At 33.5% G+C, this 12,733-nt stretch overlaps 2 protein-coding genes across 2 annotated transcripts in view; one reads left to right on the forward strand and one right to left on the reverse strand.

Moving 5' to 3' along the window:
• Positions 1-3,315, forward strand: part of LOC128985738 (zinc transporter ZIP13 homolog) — a 42,594-nt gene extending 39,279 nt beyond the window's left edge. The window contains exons 6-7 of the mRNA XM_054405563.1: positions 269-416; positions 1,076-3,315. Of these exons, the coding sequence (XP_054261538.1) occupies positions 269-416; positions 1,076-1,254 (327 nt within the window). The 3' untranslated portion in view covers positions 1,255-3,315. The remainder of the gene's footprint in view (positions 1-268; positions 417-1,075) is intronic.
• A 2,499-nt stretch (positions 3,316-5,814) lies between these two features.
• LOC128987059 (SPARC) overlaps positions 5,815-12,733 on the reverse strand; it is a 29,025-nt gene continuing 22,106 nt past the window's right edge. The window contains exons 7-8 of the mRNA XM_054407730.1: positions 7,616-7,763; positions 5,815-6,261 (exon numbers count right to left, since the gene is read on the reverse strand). Coding sequence (XP_054263705.1) covers positions 6,208-6,261; positions 7,616-7,763 — 202 coding nt within the window. The 3' untranslated portion in view covers positions 5,815-6,207. The remainder of the gene's footprint in view (positions 6,262-7,615; positions 7,764-12,733) is intronic.

A 12,733-nucleotide genomic window follows, 5' to 3' on the forward strand; every position in this document is an offset into this window, starting at 1 on the left:
CCGTAGTCATCATCAGATAACAACTTCATCGTCTCCCACATTCACGGCCCAATCCCTATAAAAATAACTGTGTATTTTGAAAACAAATGGAAAAGAAATTACAATCACATGTTTTATTTACAGCGTGGGGCGAAAATAGAGATGTCTGTAAATATTACATATTTTTTGGTCGAGTTTTTAACCACTGGACAACCTCTAGTAAGTGTTATTTGACGTATTTTTTGTGCTATCAGGAAATGGATAGTGTTTTGATTGGTGTATTGTGTAGGTTCCTCATGAGATCGGAGACTTTGCCATTCTGCTGAGAGCTGGGTTCAGTAGATGGGACGCAGCCAAGGCTCAACTGCTGACAGGAATGGCTGGCACTGTCGGGGCCCTCACTGCTGTCATGTTCAGTGGCGCTGGCACCAGCATGGGTACGTCTTAAATTGTAGCTGAGTGGAAGTGCTTGATTACTAAGCAGTATGCTGCCGATCAATCTTAAAAAAGTCAGTAGCTCTTTGATGGTTGGAAACTGGATCTAACTTTATTTCAATAAATGCACAAAGGCCATTTTTTTTAATCATCACTAGATTTTTAATGATTATAGCAATAATGGAGTAATGCATGATGGTCGAGTAATATCACGGTGCATTGACTTATGATTCAAAAAGTGAGCTCCACTTTTGTCGTAGTCTTCTAAGAATTTCAGTACTGCATTATGTCTCTGTTTTTTCAAAATCATCCGTTTAAGACTTATATATGCACAGCTGGAAGCTTACTGAATGTAAGAACACTGTTTGCTAAAGCACTGGCCCTCAAGTAACGTCTAATATAACCTACTGTCGTCGTATGCTTATAGTGGAAATTGACACAATCGGCCAATGGTGGCATGGTAGCTCTGAGGAGTATAGCGTTGAGTACATTACCTAAAAAAGATGCTTAATAGAGAATTAACCAAATTACAGCATCAATGGGTTAACAGCATGTCTGTTATATATTGGTACGTTATCAAAGCATCTTATATATCAATCCTTTCTTTAGTTAATTATCAGTTTTCTAATCAGATGACTAATTTTTTTTTACATTCATACAGAAGCCAAAACGTCATGGATCCTGCCATTCACTGCGGGTGGCTTCCTACACATCTCTCTGGTGACAGTGTTGCCGGAGTTGCTGCAAGAGGACAACCCGAAAGAGTCACTGAAGCAGTTTGCCAGCCTGGTCAGTGGTATCGTACTGATGGCGGCACTCACTGCTATATGTGAAGGCTAAACACACCACATCAGTCACCAGCCACAACAAGAGGCCAGTCCAGTATACTTACAAGTCCACCTATATCACTATATACACCTAGCTTATAAATAGTTCTATGGTTTGATAGTTTGTTAATTCGGGTAAACAATTAAGCCTTCGTAATTTTTGCAAACCATGTTTCTGTTATGTGAGTATTTAGAGGAGAAAAAAAAACCATGAATGATAGCGCTGTGATTGTAAATAGTTTTTTAATTAAACAAAACTTGCTGTAAGTTATACAAGTTATGTTAATTGTGAGGAGAGTTAATTTAAATATACATTAGACCTTACGATTATTTTAGTCCTTACGATTCAGTTTCATAACAACACAGTTAGTCGATTAGTACAAGAACAAACGGGCATTTGAACTATATTTTTTACGTTACACATTCACTTTATCTGAATTTCTTTCTCGCCAAGTTCAGCTGTAATTCATTATAATCAATACTGATGTTTTATAGCCTAAAATATGTTAACTTCTTTTATAATATTTCAAACTGGGTTTCTTAATTGAATCGAAATTGCCACTGTGTAGTATTATTAGTCGTAATACTGCCATTCCTACATATCAGACTGATTATGTTAGTGAAGTTTGCCACCATGAACACAACGTAACTTCATTATTGAGAGTAATTAAGAGTTACTAGGGATATTTTTACTATTGACTAGCATTTTAAAGGTGCACTTTCAAATCATAACAACTGTTATGTAATGAGTGGTTTTCTAATATTAATTTAGAAAATGCTATTTACTTTAGTGTTAAGGTTAGTTTCTGATTAGTTATTAGACATTCTAGTTGGCACTCTATATTTGCCATACATGCTTTGATTTTTTGCACAAACAGTTGATATATCTCTACACCTTATTAAGTGACTTATGAATTGCGGTGAGTTCTTGTATATTTCACTTGTTTTAGAGTTTACTGTTCTCCTCCTTTTGTAGTTTCTTCACCATAATAACGTCACAGAACACGTACAGGTATTAGAGTGTGGGATAAAAGAAATATTAAAATATTGATTATGACTAAGTAACTCTAATTCATTCAATTGACAAAGAGGTTTAGAAAATACTCTTAATGTTTTAGAAACAACCACTTGAATAACTTTGTTTAACTCAAACTTAAACAGAGTAAATAAAAAGCATACATCTTCTTTTTGCATCTAATAAATAATTCTATTGCTGAAAAAAATGTACTCGGTATCATACGGTTTGTGTTTTGCTACAAATTGTGTCATTTAAATAAATTAAATTATAAAATATCAATTTTCTTATACAGTATTAACACTTGCCTATTTTATCTTATTTGCATTAAGATTTTTGGCGAAATTCTTGATCCACCCTGATTTTGCTTTCTAAGTTTACTGGTGATGATAACAATCCCTTAACACTGTTCTTTCTTCAACTTTTTCTCCTTCATTATGGTGCTGACTCACACTGATTTACTTTGTGTATTTTAGATTTTTAGGTTTATAAATCACATTTTTTTCATAATTGAATTATGTGAAATTGAAGAAATATTTAGAAGTGTTATGATTGTTTCCTTATCTTAGACATTATTTAGTAAGAAATGCCGATTGATCAAGACACTCATTTTTGCTGCAATTTTCTACATGTATTGGCTTGTACAACCTTTTCTCAGATAAAATAATTTGTTTGTCTTTTAAGTATGGAAATTGTAGTTGGTATTTATTAACCATAGCCTCCAATATAAGTTTAAATATGTTAAATGTTAAATCCATGTAATGTTTTTTACAAAATCTACATCTTAAAATCAGATAATATTAAAGGAGATAATGTTATTTTTGTAACAAGCTTAACTTTTCTAGAAGTTTGTAAAAAAACTTGTGACACATTTTGTATGTAAAAATTTCAATAAGTAGTGTTTTATATTGATATTTAGTAATAATCTGAATTGTTGTGATATAGTCTGTTATAAATATTGATATTAGTCATGTGCAGATATTTTTGTACACTAAACATTTTGTAGTCTGAAGATTGTACATAACGTATTTGTTGTAAATAAAATTATGTTCAAGTTGTCCCGGGTGTTTCAATGTTTTGTTCCATTCATAATGTGTTTGTATTGGCATTTGACAGATTAAAGGAATAGTGCCACCACAATCAACTACTGTCATATTATAGATTATTTTACAATTGATTCAGTTATTCAATTGTTTTGATACAACCATCCTTGACTGCTTTAATGTAAATCACCATGTAACATAACAGCCTACATTCGTGCGGCAGTCATGTTTTGCTGCAAGATGAAGAAGAAATATTTACACACCACATAAACATCTTAACTTGCTTTGGTTGTTGTCGATTTGATTTAAAAAAAAAAACTAACTACACCCATTTTTGATAGGTGAATTTTGACTGTAACATTTTGGACAAACACGTGGTTAAAAGCTGGCATTTATCACATGTCAAAGGCCTGAACATTAAGTTTTTGGAGAATTATTTTTCCTTAATAATGCAACAAAAAGATTATACACAATAAATTGATTCTGACTAAGTTAGCAAGTTAATTATACCAAGTTTTTTCTTCTTTTTGTTCACTACTATCATACATGAATAATTCTCTTCAGAAATTCGTACACACACCTATCTATATAATTAATACGCTACATGAAACTTTGTCGGTTGAACACCTCCACCATTTCTTAACCGATTTTATCCATTGACGTCTCATTGGAAAGAGCGTGTCACGTAGATTTGCAAACTGGTCTTACATTTTTGAAAAGTCCCTTGGGCTCTGCCCCAGTGGCTTTGAAAGTTCCCATGTTATCCTTATGAAGAACATAATTGTTTACATTTTTATCAGCTGTATAATTTTATTGCTGTTATTTATTTTTCAATTCAATGAAACACATTGAGTACATTTTTTGTGTAAACATAACCCCCAAGACGGATCGTGTTAGCATGATTGTTACTTAAATCTGTGATATTTATCGTTGTTTTGTTTAACACGTTTGCTGCGGCCCATCAAATGGCAGGCGTAGCCCCAGTGCGGTGCAGCCCGCAGCGTCGAACAAACCCGATTGCCGGGTGATTGGCTTTCATATTTCGGTATGACGAATATCAAATAACGTGTGGTGATGTCCTGTTTCATGACAAGAGTCGACGTAGATTGCTAAACACCCACAGTAGATGCCATTATTTTACAATAAAACACACTAATATAGCACAAAATTACAGTTAACAAACGTAATGAGTGAGTCAAAATCGTCCAGGTATAGTTTCGGAACGAGTAACGATAATTACAAACGGATTGCACCACAAAACTGCCACTGTCATACACGAAGCACGGACAAAAATACTCCTACCTACACCGGAGTGCGGCTGCACTCAAACCGAATAAGTTTGGCGGGTGCACACTACCGCCCGGGCGGTAACACGCACGCAATGTGTTAACTACAATTTGTTTATTTGTTGTTTTTTTCTTTTAATTGCCTATGACGCGATGACAACGAAACATAGACCGGAGGCGTAATCGTGATAACGACCGCAGCTACAGAACAGTGGCGAGTAATAGGCTTAACTCACACAGTCAGCAACTGAACCTGGACAACCTCAACTATTAGCATTGATGAAGTAATGATGGTGTTTATTTATTCTATGCTATTAGGTTACAAATGCGCCCTAACACTACCCCAAAACGACTTTTCGTTCTAAATTGGCCCTCTATCAATGACCTTTGTTGCCTGTACAGCGAGGCATTTTGAGAAGGAGAAAACCGACCTTAATGCTTTAGATTAATCAATGACAAAGATGAACATGGTCTGAGTTACACACCGGTAATCTTTGAGTTGACTCTTTTAAACTCATTGTAAATATGACTTGTTATTTGTTTTGAAATAACTCCTGTAATACTTTTCAATTGCTCGAATTCGAGCAACATGTACACTAGTGGTTGGTTACTAAATCACTTTACATAAAAGGTTTTTAAAAAAGTTGAAATCAGCCAACGTTTCTTAGCAAAATTTAAATACTGTACAAGTTTATGTATTTATTTTGGAACTGTATGAATATATTTCGCTGGTTTTGGACTAGTGTTGGTTGCATAATGTAAAACACTTCGGATCTCAGTTAAATACTCTTATGTCGCTTGTAAGTTGAGATGGAGTTGAGGGGATTATCAAAAATATCTACCAACATTTACAATCAGTTCCAAGTGTTGAATATCTCTTCAAAATTAAACTTGAAATTTATACATTTTTTTATTTGTAGACTGTCCAGATCTTGTAAGACAAGTTCATTTCATAGACCTGTCCCTGCACTTGGTGCATATTGGTGTAAAATAAAAATTTTGATAGGCAAATAGTTCTAGTTCATTGAATAATGTCTATAAATTTATTTAGGATGTCTTAGCAAAAGTTTTACCCCTTTGAAATTGTTTGTGAATAAATAATGTAACACATAGTTCTTTATTAAATATAAGAGAAAGCAACATTCCTAAAGGATAATGAACAAAATGGATACCTACTAGATAAGGCTAAGAAAATAAAATATTTGTATTTTTCAATTTTTTTATTTGTGAAAAACATTAAACTCAGTAACTTTAGCGGGTGTAAAAGTGATAGTCTTTGAAATAGAACAAAAAGGCAAAAATAATACATTTTATATACTTTTAGTTAAACGTATTTAAGTTTATTAAAAACAATTAACTAAAAACTAATATGGTAGGCTAAGAGAAAATTTTGTTGATAAAGACTTTACAATCATAATTACCTTGGTCATTATTCGTTAAAATGTTTTCACACAAATCTTAACATATAGGTTCGATAATAAATGGCAGTGTTAAAAGTACTACCTAGTAGCACCTTTACTAGCTTAAAAACAAAGACTTGTTAATTTATATTACAAGGAATCATTATTTTACACTAAATAACTTAAATGTAATGGTTCAGTGATGGGATACAGTCATGTGTTCTACTCTTCTTCTTCTTCACCTCGGACTACCTCACAGCGGTCTTCAAGATCTTCCTGTAAATAAAACAGTGATTTAACATAATGTTTGGAAATTTTGTTACACTTATTAAATTTCAAACAATTAATTGTTTAACTATTCCTGCACGTATGTTATTTATCTTAGTCTGAGCCATTGTAACTATAATATATCCATGAACTATGTAACTAAGCGTTTTTTTTTTGTTTTTTTTTTAGTAGGATATATTCACATGAAGGTTACAGATTTATTTGATTAATCAGTTTTATTTGCGTAGTACACTGGCTGTGGATGGGAAAGGCGGACACTAATGGTCTAGTTTCCGCCTTCCCCATCCACAGGCTGAGTAGGACTACTGCGCATATCCAACTGATTAATCCGTTCTTCCCCACCCTGTACTGTATTAGGAAGAGAACCATGTACATGGATAATTGATTAATAATTTCATCTGAATAAATAATGGTGACTGAAATGGTATGAAAGATAGATCTACTCATACCATTTCAGTCACCATCATGGTTTATACCGGACAAGATCACGGTTTTTAGTGTGTGTGCGTATTTCCAAAACAGCAAGTCAGTGATTGTATAAGGCAAAGAACTTCTTGCTAGCGGGTTTTTACTACACGCATTGCTGTCTTTTGGGTGAACAGAATCCAATTGTGTGTTAAGAAGATTGAAAGTAGTAGCACTTTAAAAAGTGAGAAACATGGATGACAAATAGGCTTATTAGTGAAAACAACAGAAAATGTTAAGTTGGTCTAAGTAGCAGATGAGCAATTACAAAGACTTGCTCACTAGGAGATATGCTATTGGTATCTCAGTTCAAATTTTTTGAAGAATTCCTAATTGTATTTGTCTAAGCACCCATACCATATTATAATGGTCCAATAATAATAATCTTACTAACTTGTGTCCCCAGATGCCTCAGGAGTAATTTCTACAAGCATTTGGCCCACTGCTTGGACCAACTTGACATTTTCTGATGTTCTCAATAATCTTAGTCTTCCGTGTTTGTCAGTTTTTTTTAGAGTGTAACCACTTTCATCCAACTTTTCCACTCACAATTTGTATTGTGTTCACAGAAGGAAGAGTGTCGTAACTTGGAATACAAACCCACTGGTAAATAGCTCTTAGCATCGTAATCACCGACTTGTGGTTTTGGAAATATGCATTCACAGCATAACTTCGATGCTTTCAGCTCCAAACCATGATGGCAACTCAAACTGCATGAGTGGTTGATAGCAACGAGACAATTATAGTCTGTCTTTCCCATCCTCAGCCAGAGTATTACGTGAGTGAAACACTTAATCCGTTCGGCCACACCCTTTCCATTAGAAATGGAATATCAAATGAGGGATATGAACCACATTGAAGTGCTTCTGATGCCTACCTCCTCCAGCTCCAGACACTTTGCCCATTCAGTGAGCGTGATGCGGTGGTTGTCATCAACGTCACATAGGTCGAGGAACGGAGCGATGCAGTGCTCCAGTGACATCAGAGGAGCTCTGATGGGGAACAACTCATGTCTAGAAACGCTCCTGCAAAAAAACAACAGTAGTAAGGTAATCAGTGAATTAGTCAATAAATAACAGTAGTAATGTAGTAGTTGCCAGTTGGTCAGAATTTTCACATTACAGTCTTTGAGTCTTTATCTCATAATTTCATAGAACAAAAATAATTAAAAAAGACAGAAGATCCTGCCTAAGCCTTCAATAGTGTTTTAGGTCAGCCTCGTCACAAAGTTTTTGCGCAAAAAGATTAACTCCATGAGTTGTACACTAGAACTGACGAGTGAGACAGAATTCAAACTCCCAACTCAAAATTTTTTTGTAGCGGGGTAGACAGTTACTACTCAGCAGCGGCGTAAATAACACCCCCACAATGTGGGGAGGCGTTGAGGTCTTCCTACATATAAACATAAAATCATTCAAAATACAATTACTTTTGAGGTAGTTATGTTAAAAATAAAAATAAAAGGGAAACAGTGAATTCAACTGCATTAAACGGGGTTTGAAGTGATAGATTTTACGAAGAAACAAATTTTACCATTAATAACCACATAAACTACACTTTTTATACCATTTAAAACAAAAAAGAAGGTTTTTGGAGAAAAACAATAATAACATATGTCTTACGACTGTGACTATCATAGTCACTCTGCTACTTCAAAAACATGTGGCTGAATTGTTTGTTTTGTTTTAGAGAGTCATGTGTAAGGTTATCAAAACTTACACAATAAAATAGCCCCGCCGCAGCAAACCTGCCGTCTAAGCGAATTTCCATTTGGCTGAATTGATTTTCAATTGATCTGTTTAGATAACACTAGCTGTGTACCCGTTCTACGCACGGGGATCTTATAATATTCAGTTGAAACCTTCTTATATAACGAACAGCAGTTGGTTTGCATATTTTAAGATATGCTGGCCAAACTATTATACATAGCTTCATTTTATGTTGTTTTTTGTTGTTCCGGATCGGTATGACAATCAATAAAAGGTTAAATTACCTCTGTGTCTGCCGGTCGATCCTATAACGGTAGGCTTACTTTTATTTTTACTATCTGATCTCGTTTGCATGGCTCAATCACGTCCTGGTTGAAGTTCGTTCGCTACGCTCACTCACCTGTATGTTGGAGCTCGTTCGCTGCGCTCACTTTCCTTCAGGTTAGCTCGTTCGCTACGCTCACTTGCCTTCAGGTTAGCTCGTTCGCTACGCTCACTCGCCTCCAGGTTGCAAATTAGCTGTTGTCATAAATGTAAAAGAAATAATAGTGCTAGTGCTGCACCCTGTTGGTAATCCTTGTAACTTTAATGCTATTGAACATCACAGAACAGAACCAACTTGTTTAATTGAAACAGCTGTTAAGATTCAATAATTTCATTTCTCATAAGGTTAACATGGGCTTCCAGAAATTCCACGTCAAAAATCGACAAAAACTTGATTTTCAAGGGTTTACTGTTAAATATCTAACTGTCTCATATTCGATGAAATACGTCTAAAACCATCTCATATATGTATAGTATTTGGAAAATAAGTTTCAGGCGGGACAGTGCTATAGTTATTGAGGAGTAGTTGTAATAAAGTGCGTATTTTAGCGTTACCAAGAGAATGACAGATAGACAGACAGACAGACAGACAGACAGACAGACAGAAATTGAGATAAGGTTTGATTCGGTTTCTCTGACCTATGAAATGTAAAATTAACCAAAAAGTTCATTATTCTAAGCAATGTACAGACAAAACTCTAATTTTATTTATATAGATTAGATTTAACGAGTACCTAGGTTTGCTGCTACAAGGAAACTAATAAAGTGTGTTTTAAGTAAAAATTATTATAGCTTAGTATAAAATCAATATATTTTCCAAGTTTGAAATATATCCATAAACAAACAAACTACAACATTTTACAATATTCTCCACAAAAATAACATTGGAATTTTAAATTTACAATTTTTATAGTTTTCTCCGTAACCAACAAAAACACTTTGATATACTGAATTGTTTGTTTTTTAAGCTCTTTAAGAAAGTTTAGAGAAAAATTGGGAAATTTTATGTTTTGAAGGTTAAAAATTAGAAAAACCAATTTTTACCCCATAAAACCCCGTTCCCATGGTCCGATCATGCTGGTCATTCAAGTTTATCCCGCCTTGCACCTTCAAACCAAATTTCATCAAAGTATATATATAAATTTATTTTTTAGGCCTCTGGGGACATCAAAATGAAAATGTAAATCGTTCCCAGGTCTAAGTAATACCTGTGCCACCTATGGTAATAGCTAGTTCCCTATAGGAAAATTCGCTAAAAGGAATTTTCTTCCCTGTAACAGTGGTACCATCCGTTCCTTAGTAAAATTAAAATATTCCTTGCTGTGATTTTTTTTAATATCATGTTTGGCAGTTTTGTTATGCGTACGTTTACTCAAAATTTTTGATCACATGTGAACTAAATTACATGATCCTTTTATGATATGAATTTCATTATGCAATAAAATGACAGTTTGGAATCTTATCTTTCAATTGGCATGCAAATGATTAAATTTTACAACCATTTTTAACCGTTCAATCAATCAAATCTTTATTCAGAACGTACATAACTGCACATGAATGCGTCATTGTTACATTGTTATACACACATAATGTTAAAAAATTAAAATAAATAGTCTACTCATAGTTTAAAAAATTCCTCTTTACTATAAATAGAATTAATTATTAGAAATGTTTTCAACTTTCTTATAAACATATTCATACTCAGCTCTCTCCTAATGCTATCTGGGAGGTGGTTGATAAATTTGATGCCAATATAATCTGGTCTTTGTTTAAATTTTTCTTTTTTATGCTTTTTAACTGTAAAATTTTGTTTGTTCCTTGTGTCATGCTCATGAATGTCCTGTTGTCGCTGTAATTTTGATTCATTTTTTTCACATAAAGTATTGTTTTGTAAATGTATAAACTATAAACTGTTAGAAACCCTAAATCTTTAAAATAGTTTTTACAAGAGGCCTCTCTTTCTAAATTTAGCATGCATCTAATAGCATCCTTCTGTAAGCATAATATTCTTTTTAAGTTATAGTCGCTTGTACCCCCATAAATTTCTAATCCATATGATAAATGTGAATGGATATGAGCATAGTAAATTGTCTTCAGTGTTTGCTCATTACAAAACGGGCGAAGTCTATTGATAATGAAAATTCCAGAGCTTATTTTCCAACAAACATTATCAACATGTTTGGACCAGTTTAATGTATTATCAACTGTAAGTCCCAAAAACTTTGTTTTTTCTTCAAAATTATCAAAATTGGCTTTGTTTTTTAAGTTTGTGCAAGAAAATTTCACCAATGATGTTTTACTTCTATTTAATAAAAGATTTCTTTCATTTAGGAAAGTGTTTACTACTGTTATGGCCTCTTTCATTTTTTGTTCTGCTTCAGTTTTGTCTTTGTCATGGATTGCCATGCTAATGTCATCTGCATACAGACATAGTCTAATATTATCAATTTTATTTGTCAAAAGTTCCTGCATACCTCCCAGATAACACAAGAATAAGAACGGCCCTAAAACAGATCCTTGAGGTACCGAGTATTTAACCTGTCTTAACTTAGATTTAAAATTCAAATTCAAATTCAAATTCAAAATTCAAATTCTTTATTTACTCATCACATCTTATAATGCACAAGGTACAAAAGATTGGAGTGTCGTCAGAATATAAACTAAAACTAAAACTAAACTAAAAATAATAAAGTTAACATAAGTAAAATATCTCATATAACTAGAAAAGACCTTATCATTCAGCGTATCATTTTAAAAAGTATCCTTAAAAAACTCTTCTACAGTGTAGTATGGTTTTTGTAAGAGAAGTTTATGTACAGATGTAAGGGCTAAGTTTTTGGAATTATTTTTTTGTAAAATGCTGTACAATTTATTATAAACTTTTACTGCCATGTATTTTGGAGAGTTTTCATAGAATGAAAGCCTATGCCGAGGAAATTTCAATTTGTTCTGATGTCGTGTTGGATAGGTATGGTTGAATTTACAGTCATCAAAAATTTTAATATCATTAAACATTAGTTTAACAATTTCAACTATGTAAAGATTTGTAAGTGTTAAGATACCAATATCTTTAAATAAAGATTTGCAGCTTTTTCTTCTTTTAACTCGAGCCATAGTCCTCACTATTGATTTTTGAGCGTTAAAAAGGATTTTAGTTTGGGGCTGACATCCCCAAAGTACTATTCCATACCTAATTATTGATTCGATGTAGGCGTGGTATACCATTTTACATACATCCATTGATGTTGTATTACTAATTACACTGAGTGCAAACCTAAACGAATTCAACTTTTTGGACAGATATTGAATATGATTTTCCCATTTTAGTTTATAATCAAAGTGTATTCCTAGAACCTTGTGGGTATTGACTGATTTTAGCTCTCCACAAGATAAATTCTCCAACTTGTTTTTCTCACCATTTCTAATTTTAAAGTGCATTAAGTGGGTTTTAGAGTCATTCATTAAAAGACCATTTTTGAAAAACCATTTTTTTAGTTCATCCACAGTTGTTTTAATTGATTTTTCTAATTGCTGAAAATCATTGTTTTTTACCACGACATTAGTATCATCAGCATACAAAAATAAACTACCACTTATATTTGAATCAAGGTCATTAATGAAAATCAGAAATAGCAATGGTCCCAGAATAGAACCTTGAGGTACACCATAATGGACACTATCCCATCTAGACGGAAACCGTTTGTTTTGTTTGTAAACTACTGTGCGCTGTTTTCTATTTAGTAAGTAGTTTGAGAGAAGACCTAAGACCTTTTCTCTTATACCAATGTTTTTTAGTTTGTAGATTAAAAGTTGATGGTCCACACAATCAAAAGCCCTGGACAGATCACAGAAAACCCCCGCAACACTCTGTGATCCATCCAGAGCCTCCGAAACTGAGTTGATAAATTTAGTGAGAGCCAAGGTTGTTGAATGATTTCTTCTAAAGCCAAATTGAGATGGCG

The sequence above is a fragment of the Macrosteles quadrilineatus genome, unplaced genomic scaffold (assembly GCF_028750875.1).
Source record: "Macrosteles quadrilineatus isolate MER2022 unplaced genomic scaffold, UCM_ALF_1.0 Scaffold_2__2_contigs__length_208266976, whole genome shotgun sequence".
Lineage (NCBI taxonomy): Eukaryota > Metazoa > Arthropoda > Insecta > Hemiptera > Cicadellidae > Macrosteles > Macrosteles quadrilineatus.